Genomic DNA, 26,964 nt, shown 5'->3' on the forward strand with positions numbered 1-26,964 from the left:
TACTTGTGCATAAAATCAAATGAAACTTTGTTCTGTATGAATAACAGGAAATGTTGATTGGTTGGATAACAATACTGCAGTTTTCACCCACAAGATTTACTAAATATTTATTTGAAAAGTTCTATTCCTACCACAGGTGGAGAGCGTATAAATGCAGTTTCTACAAACAATAACCTGTAAATATGGAATTAAAGGTAATTATTTTTAAAAATTACTATTTTGCTCATTAGGTATGGGAGTAAAGAAAATGTGTAAATTATATGGCAGCCATGTCAATAGTCTTTCCAGATGTTCCAGGTGAGGTACAGGGCAACCATCTGAATCATCTTCTTCTTCAAATAATGCGATGGGTTCCTCAGGAGCATACTTGCAAATGATGTGAACTATGTACATGTGGTGAGAGGTCAAAGTGCACATAAAAACAGGTTGGGAGCTAAGGTGTCCCTGCCGTAATCCCTGCTCTGAAAGCGTTGATGATATTAGTGTTGACTAGTTTGAATGGTAGGAAGTTCAACAGGCAGATTCCTGAAGAGAAGGGGTTTTTGTATGCACTGACTCTGGTGAAGAGGACAAGATATCTGCATGAATGAAGTCTAGTGTAAGCTCCTGTCTGGTGCAGGTATGGTGCTGCTGGGATGTCATCTAGCTGTTATACAATCCAAGTACATCATAATAGCTTTTGCTTGTTGTCATCAGACTTAAAGCTCTTCCCATCACAAATGTTGGAGCTTGGTGGTGACACTGCTGGTTCCCTGATAATAAACCGTGCTGCCCTACATTGTACTGCTTCAGGCTTGGCAATGTTTGATTTGGTAGATAGGTCCCAACTGGTCTACTAATACTCAAATAGTGGATGTAAAAAGGATTTTTGGCATGCTGATTTTATTTGTTCAAGGCATATTTTGAGTTTTCTAAAAAGGAATGCTCTGGTGTTGTTAGCCTTCTTTATAACTGAGACATTGTGGATGTTATATGATAAGGTGCTATCAATGGCAACTCCCAAGTATTTGGCTTTGGATATCGTCAGTTCTTGACATTGGTTGGCATATATGGCTGGAACAATTCATCTCTTATTTTTAATTTGGATGATCTCGCAACTGCCAGGATTCAACTCCATTAGTCTTTCCTTTTCCCATAGTTGTAGGTAGTCTGTGTCTGCCTGTTATAACTCGGCATTCTATAGATAAGACCCATGATTTTTGTTTAAATACTGTTCGTTTGTCCCCATAACCCCCTCAACTTTCTCATATGATGTGGGGAACACCAATGAACACTGCTGCCTGTTTCATATTATAATACCAATCACACGAGTTATATAGGCATTCAACACCGACTATTTTAGTAATGGGTGTAATTTTTTAGAATTTGATTCTACATATATTAATTACTAGCGAGCGGCCAAAAATATGATGAAAGATAGATTATGAGACAGTGCCTTGTCAGGTTGATCTCCGTTACCAGAAATGTCAACAACAAAAAAGCAGATATTTCAGAACATACAGAACTCATGCTAGATGTCAAGATAATCGAATTATGATATAACAATGCACTGTTTAGATAGTTTGTCGGTATGGACAAAGAATTTGTTTATGTAACAATAGACAAATTTCAGTGCATTTTATATCTAGTCTGCGGCTTCCTTTCATGGGGCCTCTGAATTTCTGCACTCCAAACCAATGGTTGTATAAAAAAATGTAAACAGCCAACAATGTCGCCAAAAAAAAAAAAGCCAGATGGTATGTTTTGCAGCCAATAAGGAAAAACAATCCAAGTCTGCGACATTGGCGAAGACCTACGTGATCCCAGAATAAACTTTTTATGCGTTTTTTTTCTTCTTAGTTTTAAGAAGAAAAAAATACTTTTTCGTGTATGAGAAAAATGCATATAAAATTTCAGGAGCCAAGCCACAATCATCTTGTATTATTCATACGCGATATCTTCCCCAAAATGATAAGGAACTTTTCCCGGTTTTTTCCCCCCTTACTTTTTAAGATTGTTTTAGTGCACAAGAAAATACATGTATAAGAAATTTTGGGAGCCATGCCACGACCGCGTTATATCCAAATTCAATTTATAACAGAGCACGCTATAGCGGGGCCGCACTGTACCTTTAAGTGTCAAGTATTCACTTCGTTTAGCTTCGTACACATCTATATTCATTTGGAAGGTCAATATTTACATGCCCAGAGCGGTGCATACAACAAAATCAATGTTAAAGTATGTAGACATTTTTGGACCAAATGAACCAAAAGGTTTGATCTAGTACCATCTGAATTAGTCCTACATGTAAGACCTCAACGCGGATATTTTTGTTTTGGGCATCAATATGTTACTGCCCAACTAACAGTGCTGTGTACTGTTATTTGATGTGACTAACATCATAATGAAAATCAAATTTTCAGGAATATCTGACCCAACTGGCAACTAAAATATAACGCTTTTCTACATACTGAAGTCATAATGTTTAGTCAGCCTCTACTTACTCTAACATCTTTTCTCTAATAAACTCAAATTCTCACAAACAAAATGGACCTGTTTTTAAGCTTTGTTGGCCTATATTTCAATTGGCTGGAAAGCAATGATAGCTAGGAATGCCAAAATTGGGTAAAGTTGAAATATTCTTTAATGAAACAAATGAAAATATATTATGCCTAATGGAACTGTAAGCAATGTTTCGTTTCATTCAAGAAACATATACCCCACATGAACCTACTTCAACTACCGTCGCATTTCAACAAATTCAAATGGATGTCAACGGAACATGAAAATGCATCAATTTGCTAGTGTCAGATTTTGATTCCACCAGGATAAAAGAGCACAGTATGTATATTAATTACACATCAATTTGTGGAAGGGTGTTGATATGGGCTTACATATCAATTTGTGGAAGGGTGTTGATATGGGCTTACATATCAACTTGTCGAAGGGTGTTGATATGGGCTTACATATCAATTAGTGGAAGGTGATGATATGGGCTTACATACCAATTTGTGGAAGGGTGTTGATATCGGCTTACATATCAATTAGTCGAAGGGTGTTGATATTGGCTTACATATCAATTAGTGAAAGGGTGTTGATATGGGCTTACATTTCAATTATTGGAAGGGTGTTGATATGGGCTTACATACCAATTTGTGGAAGGGTGTTGATATGGATTTACATATCAATTAGTGGAAGGGTGTTGATATGGGCTTACATATCAATTTGTGGAAGGGTGTTGATATGGGCTTACATATCAATTAGTGGAAGGGTGTTGATATGGGCTTACATATCAATTAGTGGAAGGTATTGATATGGGCTTACATATCAATTTGTGGAAGGGTGTTGATATATGGGCTTACATACCAATTTGTGGAAGGGTGCTGATTTGAGTTGCCAAGTGTGTGAGATATTCCTGAAACTTTGATGACTCATTCCGATGTCAAACAACATCGGAACATGCTATACAAGCCCATTATTTGGGAAGTAAGACATAGCACTAAAAACAAACATAACGTGCTATGTCTTACACTGTAGGACTACATCTGGATTGAATGCTACGTGCTGTGATGTCACAATGAAAGCTATGCATATTGAAAAACAAATTCATACTACCATCGACTGTGACGATTCTGCTCTATGCGCTCTTATTTTGATCCAAGTTTAGTTAAAGACCACCATTGTAAAAGACAATCGCAATAGATAAATTTCATCTAGAAGTTTCTTGGTGACAGTTAAGCAGAGCATTCAATAATCATGACTGAACTGACTTTGTTTAAAGAAAATTAGTGTTAAATTTTAAAAGAACAATTTAAACTTACTTTAATATGAGTAAATGCGCATAACCCTTATGACTTGTACTTTAGTTTGTTCCACAAAGCATCACAAATTTTACCCCATTAGTAACTAAGTAAATTTTCAGGCCAGCATGAAGAAATGTGTCTATTCATATGGCCACAGTGTGGCTACTGTTGAAAAGACTATTCGCATGGCAATACATAAGTACATTAGGGACAAGTCAGAAATATTTCGTAAAAATTGGATTGCGTGCTTGTTTTCAAATGCCGAGATGGAAGACCTGGAAGAAGGACATACTTTCGATAATTACATTGATTTCTTCACCATGTTGGAAAAACACGGGAAGAAAAACAGTATTCAGTGAGTTAAAGTTGACAGTAAGGCTGTTAAAGCAGCGAATAAGGCATTGATGCTATCAGCTATGCCTTATGATAGCAAATTTGTCTATCGCTATGCAAGGTTTCACGCAAACGTGGTGAACAAGACAGGAAGCAAAGTCTTGGTTTAAGCCCAAATCAATGGTATCTTGAGACATTTCTAAGAGGAGGAGTTAGGCATTTTCACTCTGCCCCCACCCAGCACTTCACTAAGGCCGCTACAGACCCCATGGCCCACCCCACCCCATGCACCAAATTCAACCAGGTACAAAAATCAATTGATCAGGAGCCCAGGACAACCAGAAATTACTGGTGGAAAAGCATTTCTCCCAAATGTGATTTTCAATATTTTTCTACATAATACGATTTGCTTCATGATGTAGTCCTTTTATGTTTTTATATGAACAATCTATAATAGATTTGGATTAGACCTCATAAATTATGGTTGGTTCGGTATAGGACCACAAATTCTTTTCCCATACACCTTAATGATAATATATTAATAAAAATAATACATTTGGTTGGCATACCAAGCCCACAAAATAATTTTGAATGAATACTCTTGCTCTGATTTGTAGGTGAAAACAAATCTTTATATGACCAGGGATCGTCCTGGGCTTCGCCAATGTCGCAAATTGCGATTTTTTTTCCTTATTGGCGACAGAAATATCCCATCTGGCGATTTATTTGGCGACAGACTTTTTGGTTATTTAATTTGTACATACAATCATAGATTTGGACTGGATAAATTAAAAGGGAGAACGAAAGGAAGCCACAAACTTGACTAAGCAATGCATTGGAATCTATCTGTTACACAAACGTTCCTTTGTTCGTATTGACAACCCCATCTTTACAGTACATTGTTACATTATAATCTGCTTATGCTGACATCTGGGCCGAGTACTGTATGCTGTGATACAGTCCATCATGTTACCGAACTATACCTACAACTGACCGACTTCTGAAGACGCGAATAGAACAGATACAATTAATTGAATGGCTAATCCTTCTGTTTTTTTTTTACATATACCAATACAATAGTTTTGCTGAACCTTCATAGAAAACTGATAACCTTTGAAGTACCGACTACTGTGTATAAATACAAAAATAATTATTTATTTCTCAAAATACAGGAGTGAAAGAATCCCTAAATTGGGTGTGAATTTATGCTTATATATACGGTCCAATATTGCCAGGTGTTGACTCGTGTAAGTTTCATTCGTGGGAATGGAGATCCTATTTTGCTTGTCGAGAAAATGTATACAACATTCAGTGATCATTCTTGGGATTTAAAAAGCAGTTCACTACAAGCTTTGTGAAGCTAGCCATAAGAGGGGGGGGGAGCATTTAATTACGGAATGCATGCAATCGACGGTCGCATTATATGTCACTTATCTTACATTGCAATGTACAATCATAGGGTTTTATTATTATTAAAATGTCAACTAAAGTTGATAATGCTTTGGTTAGTCAGGAGTTGGCTGGCTTTGTGGCTTATGCTAGGGTTCAAGTTCTCAGGAATGGTATGGTGTATAGAGGTGTTAAGGACTTGATTCAGTTGGCAGTGCGATCCAGGGTAACGTACCCTTGCGCATCTGCGACTGTTGAGAGACTACTGGTGTCACCTGTCAGCACTGTAGACTGTGAACGTGGATTCAGTAAGATAAACCTCATAAAAACTGACATCAGAAATAAACTCTGCATCCCATCTCTCGAGAATTTAATGAGAATCAGCATGTACAGATGTGAAAAATTAGACTTTGAAACTGCATTCAACAAGTGGGCAGCCCTAAAATCGCGACGGATCTTCATGCAACACTTTGCTAATGCTTGTTATAATTAAAGTATTAACTAACTCATCTTTTGTAATTTTCATTGCCTGTTACATTAATAGACTAAATTAACACTTGGAAAAATGTACACTACTTGTTCTGGCGACACTTTTTGAAAATTGGCGACAAAATATTGAGGTTGGCGATTTTTTTGGCGACAGCTTTTTAAAAGCCAGGACCATCCCTGTATGACCTATCCATCCTATTAAGACTTGATACTAATTAATTTTATATATTTGCAGATCATTTAAGAGTGGTTGCCCTGCAGAAGTCTATCTAACAGCCAATAGAGACATCGGTAAACTTTCAATTCACAAGTTGAATAATGTACACTGGATCCAGATTTGTTTATACAGTATCCTGAGCAGCAGCATTACTATTTTTAGTCATTTTAACTACTCCATAATGCAAACTAAATTTATGCTTTTACATATCAACATTCAGTCATAACAGAAATTACATTTCTAAGTCATGGGAATGATTACCAACACTGTGATATGAATGCATCAGATTTTGTTCCTTCTGACTTGAATTATCTTAGAAACACAAAATAGAGGCCAGCATTTAGTTTTTATTATTGGAAACAGATTATAGCAGACCTGTGGCGAGTGAATGATGGATATTGGTGAACAGACAGAATTTCAATATTTGATTTCCATAGACTATTCATAATAGATGCTTGTTGACTGTATATCTGTGTGGAAGAGCTGTATTTATGTGATGTAACTTTCGGAAGGAATGTATATTGATAAGATAAATCTTGATTAAATACATATCTTTACAAAAAAGAATAGCTTTCTTATTTTATGCACTTTTACAAACACACAGATGCTCTCATAAATGCATATCCACTCTCTCTCTCTAATCACATAAGTGCCCAGAAAAGGACTTTATATACATCTGCACAGACCTCAGTAAACTGAAAACTTTGGAAAAACAGAAACAAATATTGATTCTTTGACATTTCATCACTATCTGCATTGGTTGGAGTCTCTGGCTCTCTCAATGCAAGGTTTACTATATTTGAACTTTTAAAAAAAGAACACTTCGGAGAGTATTAATATCTACTGACTCAACTTGTTTTAATGTATTATAATAAAGGAGAACATGTCTAGACAAAAGAGGCCACACTGCAACCCTGGTCAACATGAAAATGTGCTGTTATTTGCTTTGAATGGGTCAGTGGTAGTTCCTGGGTTCAGGTTCTTTTGGCTGCCATGTATAACCTATAAATGTGATGAGAAATGGCATTTAAACCAAACCACAAGCCTAGACTGTGCTGCTGTATGGGTATTCTGCCTTTCTCACATCCACATAAACATTCACATATAAACATACACAAATATTAATCTGGATATGGTTGTGGACACATTCTAGCCTTTGACTTTCTTCAGATGTAAAAATGCTATCTGTTCCATAAAAGTATTATTTCCAAATACAAATCTGAAAAATATATGCTTGAGGGAAATCCCATCTCTTTCCACCCCATGGTACATACTAGTAAAGGGTCTCATGTTGCTTCACGAGACAACTAAGAAAGAAGAATTGTAAAAATTTATGTTTCTGTCATATGATTTAGTGTTAAAGCCACTTCCTATACCAATGCCAATAGCTCAACTTATAGACTGACCATTTAATTTTCTATCCCACCTTCAGTGTACTGATTTTACACTTTTAAAAAAAAATCTGCATACCCTACCCCCACAGCTTGAAAGAAACTTCTTGCTTCAATTAATAAAATGGAAATCATTATACTGATTATATTGGTTAACCATTATATTTGTTTAAAAAATATTATAATTAAAAAGAAAATTCCAAGCACCCACCCCCAGCAGAAAAATTAAGTGGCCAGTTCCTGACTTTTTATTAATTAAAGGCCATTTTTGTAAGACTTCATGATGTAAGGCTCAGTGCCGGTTTAATCCAATAGGCAAACTAGGCGGCCGCACAAGGCGCCAAGTTGGGGGGGGTGGGCAAAAATGAAGTACACAGATTAAATATGTAGATTAAATAATGAAATAAAAAAATTATCAATCGAAACAAGTAATAAAACTAATGGACAGTTTATACTAAGCATTATCCCAAAAGGAGGGGGGGTGCACCAGAACCTTTCCACCCCATTATTGGTATCTGGACATTTATGTTGGAGTGTAGAGTCAGAGTCCAATACCTATCAAAAAGTTGGAATTCGCTGACACATAGGGTAGCCACTTACTAGCAGGCCTGGCAAACTTGAACGATTTTTCATCGAGATATACCTGCATGAAATCGATAGGAAGATGATTTATTTCCTCAACAATCACGAACATAGCATTCATCATGTCTTTAATCCGCTGACAGACGAAATGAAAGGATGTCATTGCTGAACTTTGACCTGGATCTTGTCATTTGTATTCCAAGTTACATTACCATACAAATCTCGCTAACCTACACGTTAATGACATCAGGTCATCCAAGTTTGCTAGGCCAGTACCCTATGCCAAAACCAAATGGTGTCGGCAAATTCCAACTTGTTGATAGGCTGTGGACCCCGCATCCCAAATATAAAGGTCCAAATATCAAAAATGGGGTGGCAAGGCTCAGAGAAAACTCTGACATCGGTACTGTTAACGGTGATGGCCCTACGAAATTTGCCATGTGATCATTACTTTAGCCTTGATTATGTGCATACCATTACCAGAGTGTAACTTTGTTCCAGTTTTACCTATAATCACTTGAAGAAAAAAATTAAAAAACCTGAAGATCAGGTACATGACAAACATACTAACAGCTTCCCAAGTAAATTATGCAACGATCTGCCCCGTGAATAGATTTCTGTGTTCGGGTAAAGCGTATGTTATAAGGTACACAGTGCCCACACGGCGGCCTGCGAATAGTCTTTCCAAATTAGACACTCGGCGGCCATGCAAATAGCCTCGGCCGTAGCTAAAAGTACCCAATCAGTTTCACACGAAGCATTTAGAACGAATTAGTTTTTTTAATCTACACTGAATGACGCTGACCTGACAATTTACTCATATACATATTGGATAAAATAAGCGATGCTATGCGGGACAACTGTATAATAACTTCTTTACGTACAGCGAGTTGGTCACCACTTATCGGTGGAAAGTATGGCTTTTTAACAGGTTCTGATGTGTCCATTTTACCACTATCACTTTTGTCATTTGCACTGTTCATTTTTCTTTTTCTCGACTTTGATTTCACTTGTTTAAACTCATCATTATCCGCTGGAACTACTGTGTTTGACACTTCACTATCATATGTTGTTGTTGCCATTTTCACGTGTGCTGCAAGGAAATAAATTGCACGCATGCGCGAGCACCTGCTTCGACATGGGGAAATAACTCTGTTTTATTTACATCACGCGAACACATCGGTCTTATGGAGGGCAGAACCTGGAAATGGGCAGATGCTCATTTTTGCACCTTGCCGTCACAAACCAATGTTTACGGACATACCAAGATACTGGGTTCAGATGGAACAAATAAGCTTCTCATTGCTTCACTTGTTGGAAAAATATTTTCAGTTGAATATCAAAGAATCTTTGACAAATTAACACCATTCACCAGAGAAATTCAGTTCACATACATACCAGGTATAAGGAAGAATCACCACAAACTATATCACATCCAAGTAATAAAAAGGAATAGCCTCATTTTGATTTTCTTACAATCTGCAACCTTATATATGTGTTAAGTTTGGTCTTAACTATTTAAGCATGCACTTCTGCCGAAATCGTGACAAATGAATATGGCTTGTATCAGGATTTTAATTTGGGGCCGCACTGTTCACCCAAAACCTGTCCAAAACTACCCTAAACTGCCCAAAACCTGCCCAAATCCACCACAAACATTATGTAAATCAAATGAAACATGCCCAAAGCCACAAGAAAACATTGGAAAGAATACTATCTTGTTGAAATAGATGACAAATTTAGTCCTACAATGTAAGAAGCAGCACATGTTGGTTTTGTTTAAGTGCTATACCCAAAACATAAATGTCAGCGTCAAGGTCTTACTTGTAGGACTAACAACAAATTATGCCACATTTAATGTTCACAGTGGATGGAAATGATAAAAAAAAGGGAGACAAATGTTACTGGATTCATCCGCATTGCTGGTTATTAAGTCAAAGGCAGACCCAATCAGGACATTCCAAGTATAAAACAGCCTCATTGTGAAGTAAATAATGAACCATCAGTGTGCCATACACATCAGTGAGGATGACAACAATAATATATGCATGATATTATAAATATGTTTACATATATTTGTTATTGCCTTTATTAACAATTCGTTGTCGCTAAGGGCTATAGCAATATATTATACTACTTGTTGACATTTTGAATAAAAATAAAATTTTGAAATCATATAAAGGTACTGATTCTTTACTTTTAAATTGAAGTGAAAATAAGTGCTGATTTATTATTTTCTTTACACTTCATGTCACTGCATTTAAGAATATTATTGTCGCTGCTTCAAATTTAATGCTAATGATAAAGCAATCTTTTGTGCATGTGATTCATTTTTGTGAGGCAGATTAGAAAATCTATAAATACATCCATAATAAAATGCTGATATTTATATTCTGTATACACTGTTAACTAAAATTGGAGAATATTTTAGCTGCATATCTCTAACATTTTTTAAACTATTGTCTTCCGTCGTTGCTATTTTTTTTAAATGCCATTTATGGCTGAATTTATTGTTATAGAAATACTATCAGAAATGTTTGAATGTGTGGGTTGCTTTAAAAATTACAATTATAATACTTCAGAGGAAAATTTGAGCCCTATGTCACCTTCAAATCATGAATGGGGTTCGAGTCTAGGATTTGGCTAACGTTGGTATGTGAGAAAGCTTGCCAGTAGCTTCTCGTGGGTCGGTGGTTCTTCCCAGGGTTTTCCCGGGTTCTTCCTCCTCCATTAATACTGGCTGCCATGCATAGCCTATCATGTGCTGAAATATGGCGTTAAACCCCACAACAACAACAACAACAAATCATGAATGACTGAACCATATCGATTCATTCTATTTGTAATCTTACTTGTAGAATATTATATCATTTATAGGCTGCAAGATCAAAAGACAACAAATTACAAAATGCAAAATATCTTCTAGATCGTCTGCCTATGAGAGCGATTGCTTTCATGAAGATGATGCAGGTGATGATAATTATGTTGATGGAGACACATGATCACATAAACAACTACTATTAAAAGTTTTTCAACTGTTGTGCAATGGGTCTACGGATGGTGACAGTACTTATTGTTATGATGCTGATGGAGATGATGGTGTTAAAGAATATGATAAATACATAGATACAATAGACAGTGATATTTCTAGCCATAATGGTCTTATGGAGAACGAGAATGATACAGATAATCACAAAAATGAAGATTTTAATTGTGAAAACAGCAAATGTTGCATAAAGCATGACATTTTATCAATTTATCAATTCTCACTAACACCAACAATTGCCCAACTGATATTCCACAAGGGCCTACAAATAATGTTTAAGTTGTAATAGACATAACTGGTAATAACCATAAAGGCAAACATGAAGTTTCCAGTGATTGTGGTGTATGGGACACGCATGCAGGAATTACTGTTAACCAAACTTGTTTGCTTGAATCTGAAAATAGACTGAGTCTGGTTTATGCAAAAAGACAATTTAATATGTTTGAAACAAGTACAAAATAAGAATATTACATGTATTCCAACTGAACCACAAGCTGAAGAGGTACTTTCATTCCAGATATTACACAAAGCTTAAAGTTTAAAAAAAAAACATATAACATCAATAATTAAGGCACCCAGTCAAATCAGTATTATAAAAAAATGTACTGTGCTAGAATACTGTGGGGAAAGGTCTTTGAAAATTAACCAACCACATGGAAACAGCATAATGAACCCTATTGGCAACAAATCCAAACATTCTAAGAGAAGCTGTCATTGGTACAGGGGAGACAAAGGCTTCAGATAGATATTTACAGATGAATAAGGAAGATAGCTTTACTGCACCAAAATCTTTGAGGCAAATTCAAGACAAAATCTATAGAGAAAAGAAAATCAAAACAACTAATTCAGGAAATAAAAATCTAGCAGATGATTTAATAGAAATTTTAGGTGAACTTCACACAAATTACTGTGTCCAGGAAGTGACTCTGACAAAAAGAAAAAGCCCGGTCATTTTACTGTATACTACAGAACAAATTTTTGACATGATCAAAAATTGTTCAGGACAGGATGAAAGCATTATTGGAATAGACCAAACTTTTAACTTGGGTAATGTTTTTGTAACTGCAATGTCATACAAAAATAGAAGCTTTGTAAGCAGGAAAACTGATCAATACCCTATTTTCTTAGGTCCACTATGTCTTCTTTGGGAGTCAGATGAAAACACGTAGATTACAAATTCTTTTTAGCATATTCGAGAAAAAATTATAAGTTTATATTTGGTGTGGACAACGAAAAAACTCTGACAGATGCTCTAAGATCCAATTTTTGTAATGCAGAATATTTATGTTTGCACTGAACATATTAAAGACACGATTTGGCACTCTTTGCATAAACATGGATGTGACGATCTTTTCACAAAATCAATACTTTGTATACTCTTCAATAAAGACAGTGGTCTAATATTCAGTCAAGATGACACGGAGTTTGTGAAACAAGAAGACGATCTGGCAATGTATTTATAACAATTTCCCAATTTCACACAGTATTTCAAAAAGTTCTTATGTCAAACAATTAAAATGTTTGTGTATAAACCACTAAAAACAGAAATATCACGTCTTTGGACCAACAACAACTCGGAATCTATAAATAATAAACTTAAGCAGGTTGCTGATCGGAAACAACAGAAGATTTCTGAATTAATCAACAGGTTATATAATGTAACTCAAGCTCAGTTCATAGATTTGTATCACGCAGTATATGGCTCTGGCAGATATAAATTATTTGGCCATTCCTCTTTATATGTAATTGATGAAACCATGGAAATTATTTGGCCCTTTCTCTTTATATGTAACTGGTGAAACCATTTGGCAGTTATAAATTATTTGGCCATTCCTCTTACATAATTGATGAAACCATTTGGCACACAAAAACATCAGCAGAAAAGACAAGAATCTTTACAATTTTTTTACAAAAGTAACTTAATTCCAATACTTCAAAGTACATACATTAACCCAATGGAAAATTCCAGTGCATCTGGCAGTAAATAGATGCAGGATGAAAACCTGGGCTAAGAAAGGGTGGGATGAACATCGCAAATGAAATGGCGATAATAGCGACCATTGACCTAGGATGTGCAAATTGAACTAGAAATACACTTGTCTAATGTCGAGAAATGTTCTACGCATTTCCATTGTTCCAGTTTTTGAAATGGTTTTATGTAAAAATGTATGCAATCTTTATAATCTTTACCTACTACACAGGTTGCAAACACTACATGTACTGTATTATGTTGGCTGTATTAATGCTTTGCTTTAAAATATGCAAAATACATTTGAGTTGAACTTCATTAATATCAACACTTTATTTCATGTTTTAAAACTGTGAACAATAATCTTAGTACATATTTATAAAGTTTTAATTAGCGGCGAGACATGCCATATTTGATAAACAGTTGAAATTGATTATAAAGGATTATAAAGAAATTATCTGGTACTTTCATTTGTTCGTTGTATTGTAATGTTGTGTTCATCGCATTTGACAATTATGCCACTGATAGGCAATTATTTACTTTAGATGATTCTTAAAAGGAGAATTTAAAAACAATGCAATGAAGAAATACAATATATCGCTAAAGCCCGTATTTTTTAAATTCCATTACATGCTACTGTAATTTTGTTTACTGTATTTGATTAAGTCGAGAATATAGTTCTGTTCTGACTGGTGTTGAATATAGTAGCATTTGTCTCCCTTGTTTTAATGATTACTTCCAATCTAAAAACAATGAATGCAGGATATTTTGTAGTCTATTTCTACATAATAACACTGTTTCCAACGTTTTCTTGTGGTTTTTAGTATGCTTAGTTTAATTTGCATCATATTTGTAGTGGTTTTGGGTGGATTTGGGCAGGTTTTGGGTGAATCATGTGGCCGTTTAATTTGTCGCTGGATAAATATGAACATTTGTGTGATAAGATAAGCTGTTGATAAGAATACTTCATTATTAGTGATACAGCATTGCACTGGAGACATATGTAATTTACACTTATGTCTTGTCAATACACAAGTTATTAAGGATTTATTGACTTATTAAGGATTACTTCACTTTTTATAAATTCCAAATAATATAGTTTCATTTGAGATTCACCTATTCACTGTCATTCTGTGTTCTGGAGTGTGTACCAAGATGGACTAGAAGTTAATACAGCTGACCTGTGAACTTTGTTACAATAGTTATGCCCACACATTGAATTTCAGAGGTTCCAGCTTTCAGCCTATTGCTATGGCACTTGATAGTGTAAATGGTTTTCCATCCAAGATTAATAGTTTTCAGAATATCCTCAGCATTCATCTAATTCTGATCCATGTATAGATTACATGTTATTCATTGTTATCCTCTTGAAAGTCAGCTTAAGAGTAGTTTTCCTCTGTTTGTATTAGAACCTTTGTGTGGTTTTTTAATCAGAGAACATTATTTTGATTAGATCTGAAAAATGATCTGCTTCCATAATCTTCCAGAATTACTTCTGATCACACATAGTATAATCCCTGTCAACAGATTTCAAGTTCTGATTCTGCAGACAGAATAAAAGAAATGTAAAAAAAAATTATGCTGCATGCCCTGCTTAAGCCAGAACAGTTGCATGATCACAAGAATATGTGTGTGTGTGTGTGTGTGTGTGTGTGTGCGCGTGTGCACGTGCAATTGAACCACACAAGAATACACTTCATTGTAGTACAAAATCTAATCATGGTCATAGCATAGCTACAGGAATGTTTAAATTATTTCAGCTTGAAATGCTACAAAGCTTAAGTGCCAAATTAAGAGTTTGATTTAATAATTTGGCAAAATATGTTTTATTGTTGAAGATATAATAAATCATTGTTTGCTTATTTCTTTAATGAAGATAGCTACTTAATTATTAATCTAATTATTATTGAACCTTCAACAATAAGGCCATCAGGTCTTCTTTGTGTTTGTTGTAACTGCATCCAGAATAGTCATTGCTCAATCAGTTGTTTGCTCAGATATCTAATGTATGCATCCAAGCACCAAACAATGCAATGGTCTAAAAACATTTCTCACCTGAATTTATAAATCAGTCAGTTTACCCACCTCAGAGGTCTCGGAGACACTTAATCACACGTATTCGGAAGCAAATTATTTATCTGGGAAGCAGAAAATCACCTACACAGGAGTTCTCTGTACACATGCATTTGCTGGACGGAAAATTCAAGGGCTTGACAGTCCTGCTTCAGCCATCTGCTGAGTGGGAAAATGTGTTTATCAAATGATCATTTTAGCTGTGCTGATATTTACAATGCAAAAATTCTGTGGCTGAAAGACCCCCAGATGTACATGTTGTCACTGTAAAAGTACATCTGAAGAGCATGACCCAATAGCATGGTGGCAAGTTGCAGAGTGGTGAGAAAAATTGCTGATATTTACAGTGAATTTAGAGGCAAAAAGGTCCAGTGATGTACTTATGTACAGGAGTACATCCAATGAGTAACTTTGGTTTTCATTATTGTGTTTGTTTCCAAATGTGGCCGAATAAATGGTGCATGTGACCTGGAAATTGAGACATGTTGAGCATCAGACAAAATGCTGTTTGCAAAGTTGGATAAGTATAACACAAATTGATGAAGATTGTAATGAAATTCAGCAGAGTATTAGAACTGATATTTCACATGGAACACTGTGTGATGCCTAGCTTAGTGCTTGGAATAAGACCTTTCCTTGGTCTGACATTATTCACTCTCACTCTAATGGACAAACAAGAGCTATATGTCAGTGATGTAAAGAAGTTAGAAAATTAATCTCAATGGCAACCACTAGTTTTACTGAACTGGAATTTTACCCACTTCAGGTGTGCCGAGTATGCTTCTGCTAGGGGACTGCAACTTTTGCTGATGGGACTCCTGTTTTTCCCAAAATATAAGTCCTGAACTACTGGTTTAAAATCCTAGCAAGACCTCTGCACCTATTTAAGGGAAAAATAGACAATAAGTGCTGGCTCAGTCAACCATCATAAACCCACTGAAAAAGTTTACTGCCTGAATTGTTATGAGTATTATTATTCATTGCCACACAACCACACCTATTCTTATCTTAATGCTTATGATTTTAAGTCACATATGCAGACAGCAGCTCAGAATCACACCCATATACACAGGCTACATGTCATTGTAAAGCTAAAGTTATTTGTATAGCTATACTGTTATCAGCCATTGAGCAGAGCCATTCAAGTTGTAGGGTTGGAGGGATTTTGTATTATAATCATACATACATACTACTCTGTGTTTATGCTCTGCAGAATGCAAAGTCATAGAATCATAGGTTTCATTGAATGTAGATGTTTCTTTGCCTTAAAATGAATAAACTGTTTTGAGGGAGATCACTCTTATCCTTGAAACTGAATGGTTTTCTCACTGACTTTGCCCAGGCAGTTATATACACCTGTTGAATTGTTCGTTTCAAGTATAGTCAAAGGTCAATACTTTTTACCTCCTGTACAAATGTCAGTTAAAGTATTTTTGAAAACTTAATAAAAATTTATTTTTGGGAACTCCCATTATGTGATACATGCATCATACTGCATTTCAAAAACCAAATCCCTTGAACATTTCCAATAAATATTACTGTTTTAGAAAATACATTGTTTCATAAGTGTGATTATATTAGCAAGAAATTAAGTATTTGAATTTAAATGGAATCCAGGGAAAAAATATCATAATTTTTTTTAATTCTTTGTGTACATTTTCAATGGAATTACTGTTATTGATACAATAAGATTGGCTAGTCAGTACATGTCTTCTATTTACACTTCAGTTGTCCAATTTGTTATACAAGCATGTGTATATATCTACTGATGGTTCTCTGCCAAAAAAATATGCATCAGGTTGTTAACTGTGTCACTGAATTCCATGATTGTGCATGCCCCACCCATTTTGTCTTGCATAGCTAAGATGTACATGCAGTATTTTCTTCAGTTAATTAAATTGATTGGACATGGCACAGTACAGTACATAACATGTTGACACTTTGAGGACCCCAGACCAACATGTATGCATATATCATATAGGTGGTACACTTTACATATAGTGTACCAACTATGTGATATATAGTGACTGCTCCAGTGGCTTAGTGGTTAAAATGTCTGCCTCTGAAGGAGGTCATAGGTTCAAACCCCGGCCAAGTCATACCAAAGACTTACAAAAATGGTACTAACAGCTGCCTTGCTAGGTGCTCAACATTAAGAAGTTAGTGTTAGGACTGGTTGGCCTAGTGTCAGGATAATGTGACTGACTGGGACATCAAACTACATGTCTGTGGCATGATGCCCCCAGTGCTAGACATCACTATAAAATGCCACACTGCAGACATCATAGCAGTATGACTGAAAAATTGTTAAAGCTACGTTAAAAATCCTAATCAAACACACATCATACTTTTCATATAGTGCAGATTGATATCTTTGATATGACAACATGTTCACATATCACTTTATGTGATTCCGATTGGTCCAAATAAGCTCATGAAATCCTTGCAGTATTCTCTTTACTGATTGGCTGTGACCATGGAAATTTTCCTGACCCTGCCTTTATGGTAATTTGTTTGCTACTACTATCAACATTTTGGCAGTCATTTTCCCAATTTATTGCCAAATGGACATTGGGACAAAAATGGACACACCTGTCAAAATGTCTAATTTACCCCATCAGGGCTCATTACAAATAAACTAAGGATGAGGGAGAGGAGACCTGTAACATGGATACTAGCCTATGATAAGCATGATTTAACTGTTAATTTATAGGAGTAAATAAACTCACATCTGTTCAGATAAGAATTTGGACATATTCCAGGCCCTCAACTGACAGAAAGTTCTCCAACCACTGCATTTTTTCACAGTAAAATAGCTCCAATGAAATAATGTATCTTATTACATACTGTGATTCCAGCTCTAAATAAAATTTGTCTCTGTCTATATCTGCTGTACTGTTCCAAATCAAATACTGCAAATATCTGGTCACAAGTACAATCATTTTGAAATTTGTGCATCCAATAATCATCCTTTCACCTGAGTATCCATCAACTGGAATGTTTAGTAGTAGTAGTAGAATTGACACACTTTTGGTAGAAATATTGTTAACATTCTAATCGATGTATATTGTATGGCTGGTCTAATCTAACACAATTGAACATTGTGACATATACTATCCAGTAGAGGAGTTTCAAGTGTTGAAATATAATGTTTTCTGTGTCAAATGTTCTGTTGATTTGGAAGGGTAGTTGCTCTTTGAATTAGGATTTGTAAACAAAAATCTACTTTTGAATGTTATGGTTATAGAACTACGCATTATTAATTCAAACAGCATCTGGTACTATTTTCTATGTACAGCAAATGAAAGGTGCAACTTCTGAGTCAGAATGAACAAAATTATTTCTTTCTCTCTATACTATTGCATTTAAAATACAAACTATCTGATTCACAGAATCTCAGAAGGATAATGGTTTAATATTAAATTTATGAAACTCTTTGAATAATGTCCAGCTTTGCTCACCAAGGCTTGCAAAAGCTGGACATTATCAATTCATTTTATAAATTCATTATTAAATCATTACCCATTTGAGATCTATTTTTCCTTCCTTCCTTCCTTCCTTCCTTTCTACTGCAGCAGTTTTTAGCACGATTTTGCAAATCCCATTCAACGTAGACAAATCAAAGTTATCTAGCTAATTAGAATGTATATGTATATGATGTGATTCAATTTTCAGGCTGTTACAGAAATTATTTCATTTATATTTTGATTAATTAACAAATGAAATGTTCTTATGCATATATATGCATTAGATGATTAGATTTTCATGCAATTATAGCAAAAATTAATTTTTGGGGACTTTTACTTTTTTCATCTGCATGTCTGAAGTGGGGGGCAGTAATTATTTATGAACACAAATCTAGTTAGAACTTTATACAAAATAAGATGTAAATTTAAACACAGCTGATAGTTGTGTCATTTTTTGTTTTCTTTACAGGGGATGATACAGAAATAATTGCAGTTGATGCCTTGAGTCAGTGCTCCCATGGCAAAAGGCTAATTATAGCCATAGTATTTACAAAGGTAGCATTCATTTTAACTAAATTTTAAACCCATTGAGTGATATATTTTATATGCAAGAAACAGGTACTTTTTACCTATTATTTGAATAAGAAAGCATGTTAAATGGTTTTACATTTTATATCCATGTTTATATCTATTAAAGAAACATCATAAGCAGTGAGTAATCACAGTTTCTGTGAAACTTATCTTTCATTTCTTTTTTCTTTGAAGATTTGGAATCTTCTACATGACTTCTAACAATTGATAAATAAATAATAACTGTTAGTTTCTCAATTATTCTCTTTGTATCTTGTAAAAAATTAAGAAATGCCGTATAGTTAATACTTTCACCATGGAAATAAATTTTTGCACACCAAGTTAGTATTATTTAAGTGGGGTTTATTTCTTCTTCTGAAAACATTTTAACATCATTAAGACATTTGAAAGAACTCAGCAAAGATTCAAATATAAGAAACATTTCTTTTAAAATGAATTACCAATCATATCAGATGGACCTAATGGAAAGTAGAACTCTGTCCATATGACACATACAGTAAAACCTGTCTTGAAAGGCCACTGCTCCATGAGACCAACTGTCCTGGAAGACCATATTCTCAATACGCAGATTTATTGATTATGTAGTGGTATGACCTGTTATGAGAGACCACCTGACTTGAGAGACCATCATTTTTGTGCAGAAAGGGTGGGCTTTCAAGAGAGGAGCTACTGTATGAGCTCCATTATTGATGCTGCATCAGAAGGTGACAAAACTTGAGAAAAAAAACGCATCATGTCACAGAATTATTTGAACCTTTATAAATGAGTTCTTTTCTAGCTCACAAATGCTGCATGAAAGTTGAAAGATTTTTTCATAAACAGAGAGACAGAAGAAATAAACATATATGGACAAATCTAGAACTATACCTTAGGGCTTTTGCCACAATTATAATCGTTGCTTACAAATTGTATCAAAATATCAATTTGTACCATAAAGCAACTTTAGTGTGAACTGTAAATTATAAACACTGAACATTAGAAACACGTAGTTTCACAAATTTAAGCAGAAGCCCAAAAGTTACCAAAAGAATTCATAGTAAGCACTTTGTGGTACAATATGTTACATGTTTTTATCATTAATAAATATAAATTTTATATGAAATTCTGCATGTCTGGTATGTGGATCATTAATATAAATTTTATTATAAATAAATAAAAATTATATCTCAAATATTGCATGTTTGGTGTGTGAGTCATTACCATCAATTTTGTCTCAAAGTACTGCATATGTGGTTTGTAAATCAATAATAATAATAAATTTTATCTCAAATACATGTACTACATGTCTGGTATTTGAATCATTAGCAGATATAAATTTTGTCTCAGATACTGCATGTCTGGTGTGCAAAATACACTCAACATTAATAATGCCAAAATATTTATAGATTATGTTTAATCTGTTGGATATTGTAGGTGAAACAGAAGTACAGTGCGACAGCCTTATGACCCCTCTCCCCTTCTGCACATGTACTTTGTGCAAGGCCACAGTATCAAACAATTGTAACAATATCATATATAGAAATTACTTTTCACACAGTAAAAAAGATTACAGCTGTTCATGAAAAAAACAAAATTACATACAGATGCATTGAATGACATGGCATATGTTTATGTATTGTTGCATCATAACATGACATAATGTTACATAGCAACAAGCTTTTGGGGTGTACATGTGCTTGACATAACCCAACAAGTTCTTGACAATCTCCAATATGAGGAAAACATACTGGATCATAGCAGACAATGTATTTATGTGGGAATTCATATGATGGCTATATAACAGCATAATGTATTTATGTGGGAATTCATATGATGGGTTTTATAACAGCATAATGTATTTATGTGGGAATTCATATGATGGGTTTTATAACAGCATAATGTATTTATGTGGGAATTCATATGATGGGTTTTATAACAGCACATTGTATTTATGTGGGAATTCATATGATGGGTATATAACAGCACATTGTATTTATGTGGGAATTCATATGATGGGTATATAACGGCACATTGTATTTATGTGGGAATTCATATGATGGGTTTTATAGCAGCATAATGTATTTATGTGGGAATTCATATGATGGGTATGTAACAGCACAATGTATTTATTTGGGAATTCATATGATGGGTATATAACAGCACATTGTATTTATGTGGGAATGCATATGATGGGTATATAACGGCACATTGTATTTATGTGGGAATTCATATGATGGGTTTTATAGCAGCATAATGTATTTATGTGGGAATTCATATGATGGGTATGTAACAGCACAATGTATTTATTTGGGAATTCATATGATGGGTATATAATAGCACATTGTATTTATGTGGGAATTCATATGATGGGTATATAACGGCACATTGTATTTATGTGGGAATTCATATGATGGGTTTTATAACAGCACATTGTATTTATGTGGGAATTCATATGATGGGTTTTATAGCAGCATAATGTATTTATGTGGGAAAATCATAACGATGGGTATATAACAGCATAATGTATTTATGTGGGAATTCATAAGATGGGTATATAACAGCATAATGTATTTATTTGGGAATTCATATGATGGGTATATAACAGCATAATGTATTTATGTGGGAATTCATATGATGGGTATATAACAGCATAATTTATTTATGTGGGAATTCATATGATGGCTATATAACAGCATAATGTATTTATTTGGGAATTCATATGATGGGTATATAACAGCATAATGTATTTATGTGGGAATTCATATGATGGGTATATAACAGCATAATGCATTTATGTGGGAATTCATATGATGGGTATGTAACAGCACATTGTATTTATGTGGGAATTCATAAGATGGGTATATAACAGCATAATGTATTTATGTGGGAATTCATATGATGGGTATATAACAGCATAATGTATTTATGTGGAAATTCATATGACTGGTATATAACGGCACATTGTATTTATGTGGGAATTCATATGATGGGTTTTATAGCAGCATTATGTATTTATGTGGGAATTCATATGATGGGTATATAACAGCACATTGTATTTATGTGGGAATTCATATGATGGGTATACAACAGCATAATTTATTTATTTGGGAATTCATATGATGGGTATATAACAGCATAATGTATTTATGTGGGAATTCATATGATGGGTATATAACAGCATAATTTATTTATGTGGGAATTCATATGATGGGCATATAACAGCATAATTTATTTATGTGGGAATTCATATGATGGGTATATAACAGCATAATTTATTTATGTGGGAATTCATAAGATGGGTATATAACAGCATAATGTATTTATGTGGGAATTCATGCGATGGGTATCTAACAGCATAATCCATTTATGTGGGAATTCATATGATGGGTATGTAACAGCACATTGTATTTATGTGGGAATTCATATGATGGGTATATAACAGCATAATGTATTTATGTGGGAATTCATATGATAGGTATATAACAGCATAATGTATTTATGTGGGAATTCATATGATGGGTATATAACGGCACATTGTATTTATGTGGGAATTCATATGATGGGTTTTATAGCAGCATAATGTATTTATGTGGGAAAATCATAACGATGGGTATATAACAGCATAATGTATTTATGTGGGAATTCATATGATGGGTATATAACAGCACATTGTATTTATGTGGGAATTCATATGATGGGTATACAACAGCATAATTTATTTATGTGGGAATTCATATGATGGGTATATAACAGCATAATATATTTATGTGGGAATTCATATGATGGGTATATAACAGCACATTGTATTTATGTGGGAATTCATATGATGGGTATACAACAGCATAATTTATTTATGTGGGAATTCATATGATGGGTATATAACAGCATAATATATTTATGTGGGAATTCATATGATGGGTATATAACAGCATAATTTATTTATGTGGGAATTCATATGATGGGTATGTAACAGCACAATGTATTTATGTGGGAATTCATATGATGGGTATATAACAGCACAGTGTATTTATTTGGGAATTCATATGATGGGTATATAACAGCACAATGTATTTATTTGGGAATTCATATGATGGGTATATAACAGCACATTGTATTTATGTGGGAATTCATATGATGGGTATATAACGGCACATTGTATTTATTTGGGAATTCATATGATAACAGCTTAGTTTACAGACAGTTTGAATCAATTTTCTTTCTTTTAGGCAGAGGATAATGAGAGTAAACAGTTTCTAAATCTGTACACTTCATCACAATATGGAGAGGAATTCAACATGGAGAATGTAGCTGGTAAGTTTGTCCACAGTCACCTTCATAATAGGATTTCCAGTAAATTCTATCTTCCACTACCATTACAAGGTTGTATAAATCTTGCTGGTTCTTCATGATACATTTTCCAGTAAATTATATCATCTACTGCCATTCTAGATATCATCTACTGCCATTCTTGATTTGTACTCTTCTTGCTAGTTTTGGTCCAGAGGCCAAGTGAGTTTATGCGATGGTACATTGTCCAACATCTGTCCACCAGTTTTCGCATTGCTACTATTCCTAAACCATTGATCGGTTGGAAATGACACACATATTCATATTGAGCTTTAATTGTGCTTAAAAAGAACATGGTTCTCTTCTCGCGTTAAATAAGGTAGCTATCTTGAAAATATTATTCTTGCTACTATTTATTATTATATCTTTTGAAGGATAGTAATTAATTTCAGTGTGCACATTTTTCCGTATAAAAATGCTCCTCCCTTATCCCCGCAAAATACATTGGTCCCACTCTTGTACGGCCACCCATTCTGCCCTAGGAAAGAGGTGGTATAAGACAGGTGGCCTTTCCAGAGGGGAACTATATAATATAGTATATTTATGAGATGTATCTGTATTTTTATATGGTAAGAAATCTACATATAACTTAAAGCAGTTAAGATCGTCATTTAAAAGTAGCATTAATTAATAAAATTTTCTTCTTGTCTTAAAAACAGACATATTTCAAGGTAACATAAATTAATAGGTGTTAAATGCAAGTTGTGTATTGTTGGCATACACAACGCAAAATCATTCACAAAGCTTTATTTATATCTTGGTATATACATTATTTCTTATTTAAGATAAATCTTTTTCCATTTTCAGCATTGCAGAATATGCTCTATATCTGTTATGATGTTGATTATCTTTATTTTCTCATTAAGTCGAATAAATTTTCCTTTTCCATCTGGAGTACAGTGTGACCCCATTATAACACGGTAGTTGGGAGCCATAGAACCCAACCGTGTTATGGACCGAACCATGTTATAAGCAACCAGGTCAGTTAGCTGAAGAAAATGTACCCCCCCAAAAAAAAAAATAATGGTGGGGTGTAGGTAATAAATGCGGGCGGTACAATACATGCTTCATCGGCACAGTTACCATCTTAAATTGATGCATATTAAATGAGAAATACACCTAGTGAAAACAGAGAAGACATATATAATAGTTTACTTTATTTAGAGAACCACAGATTGGTACATATATGTGAATCCTGTTTATATATAAATGTCTAATGTATAGCATGAATAGAGTATCAACACCGTGTACTCACCTGCGAACCTCATCATATGCATTGAATCCACAATACAAATGCTTCCATCGAAAATGTGCACACACACACAGTTTTAAAATATTCATTAATTTTGTAACAGGTCATATTGGTCTGAATTCAGTGGAAAAACATAGCACAATCACGTAACGAATGACAAAACACATTTACTTTTCAGCACGTTCCAAGTCGGTAAATGTTAGTTTGCATTTTAAGCTGCTGTTGGTAGCATTCATAAGCATACTTTTTCCCTACAAAAAAGAAACTTTCACAGCACAGTTAACATGTTCCAGTCACATTGGAAAATGCAAAAACCTATCAGATTCCATCACTTTTTATTTAAGTTTTGTACTGACTTCCTTTGGAAAAACGTGCTTTGTTATTGAAAGATTGTAGTCGGCTTTCTTTGATGAAAGGTGCATGCGTTATTGAAGTCACCGCTAAAGGACAGCATTGGAGAACCAAACAATTGCCAATTTCTTATTGTGGCAGCAACATCAAATAATTGTATTGCATGGTTGAGACTGGTATGTTTTCCATTTGCCAAGTACGTTTTCATAACAATCGGTGCTTCAAAGGTAATCTGTTTCCTTTGAAATTTCAGCAAACTGTTGTGTCTGGGTACATTTTTCAAAAGGAATTGGCTGTCATTTGGACTATATACTAGTTACTGTCTCTCCATGCCTATTGAATAAACCAATTTATGGTGGCAGCATGATGCTGCTTTCCATGCATGCATCTGAAAATTAACAAAGGGTCAACGGACAATAGAGACACGTGTTCTGATAACAGGGATTATTACAGAAAATGTGAGTGTTCTGACGGATTTAATTCTGAGTGAAAAGAAGAGGAATTTTACTTACCATCCACATACAAATGTCAGTCTTTGTAAATATATTAATTACTAGTGAGTGGCCAAAAATCCGATGAGAGATAGATTACAAGACAGTGCCTCGTCCAGTTGATCTCCCATACCAGAAATGTGAGCAACAAAAAGTGGATATTTCACAACATACAGAACTCATGCTAGATGTCAAGATAGGCGGATTATGATATAACAATGCATCTGTTTAGATGGTTTGTCAATATGGACAAAGAATTTGTTTATGTAACAATAGATAAATTTCAGTGCATTTTATATCCAGTTTGCGGCTTCCTTTCATGGGTACTCTGAATTTCTGCACTCCAAACCAATGGTTATATATAAAAGTTTAAACAGCCAACAATGTCGGCAAATAAAAAAGTCATCACATGGTATGTTTTGCAGCCAGTAAGGAAAAATAATCCAAGTTTGCGACATTGGCGAAGACCTACGCGATCCCAGAATAAACTTTTTATGCATTATTTTTCATACTTTTAAGAAGAAAAAATACTTTTTCGTGTGCAAGAAAAATACATATAAAATTTCAGGAGCCAAGCCATGATCATCTTGTATTATTCATATGCGATCTGATGATGATAATGATAATAAACTTTTTACATTTTTTCTTGGTACTTTTTAAGAAAGATTTTTTTTTTGCACAAGAAAAATACATGTATATGAAATTTTGGGTGCCACACCACAACTGTGTTATATCCAAATTTGTGTTATAATGGAGCGCACTATAGCAGGCTCACATTGTTTTATTTATCTGTTAGGTGATGACATGTTAAAGTTTTGTAACAATTTCTTTCTCTGTTGCTAATTGTACAGTATTGCAATTTAATTATTGTTATGTGTTTAGGCTCGAAATAAACAGTAACACAAAAAAGAGTATAAACAACAAGCTTTGAAAAATATAATAATTTATTTCCCTGGAAAAATACTGTAAAAATGAGAGAAAAAATATGAACTTACGGTTTAAGAATCAAATCCAAAAATAATCCAAGAATAATCCACAAATAACATTTTTGAAGTCCTAATAATAAAATGTTATAATGATTTCAAGTTTGAGTCCTGATGAAGAATCCAAGATGGAAGACGATGATGTATGCTGTAACCTGTAGTGTGTTGAAGTCTACAGTTCCTTGTAGAAATAAGAAATATACTCCAGTTTTGGAAATCCGAATAAATTTTT

At 34.3% G+C, this 26,964-nt stretch overlaps 2 protein-coding genes across 3 annotated transcripts in view; one reads left to right on the plus strand and one right to left on the minus strand.

Moving 5' to 3' along the window:
* The window catches only part of LOC149805116 (RNA-binding protein PNO1-like), a 35,771-nt gene extending 26,480 nt beyond the window's left edge, over positions 1-9,291 (minus strand). The window contains exon 1 of the mRNA XM_089947482.1: positions 9,068-9,291. Within this exon, the coding sequence (XP_089803608.1) occupies positions 9,068-9,265 (198 nt within the window). The 5' untranslated portion in view covers positions 9,266-9,291. The remainder of the gene's footprint in view (positions 1-9,067) is intronic.
* Positions 9,292-9,356: 65 nt separating this feature from the next.
* Positions 9,357-26,964, plus strand: part of LOC149805117 (KICSTOR complex protein kaptin-like) — a 45,636-nt gene continuing 28,028 nt past the window's right edge. For both annotated transcript variants that reach the window (XM_089947513.1, XM_089947517.1), the window contains exons 1-3: positions 9,357-9,584; positions 19,208-19,293; positions 23,535-23,619. In XM_089947513.1, coding sequence (XP_089803639.1) covers positions 9,371-9,584; positions 19,208-19,293; positions 23,535-23,619 — 385 coding nt within the window. In that variant the 5' untranslated portion in view covers positions 9,357-9,370. The remainder of the gene's footprint in view (positions 9,585-19,207; positions 19,294-23,534; positions 23,620-26,964) is intronic.

Source organism: Sinohyriopsis cumingii, chromosome 2, assembly GCF_028554795.1.
Source record: "Sinohyriopsis cumingii isolate HCF-2022 chromosome 2, ASM2855479v2, whole genome shotgun sequence".
Taxonomy (NCBI): Eukaryota; Metazoa; Mollusca; class Bivalvia; order Unionida; family Unionidae; genus Sinohyriopsis; species Sinohyriopsis cumingii.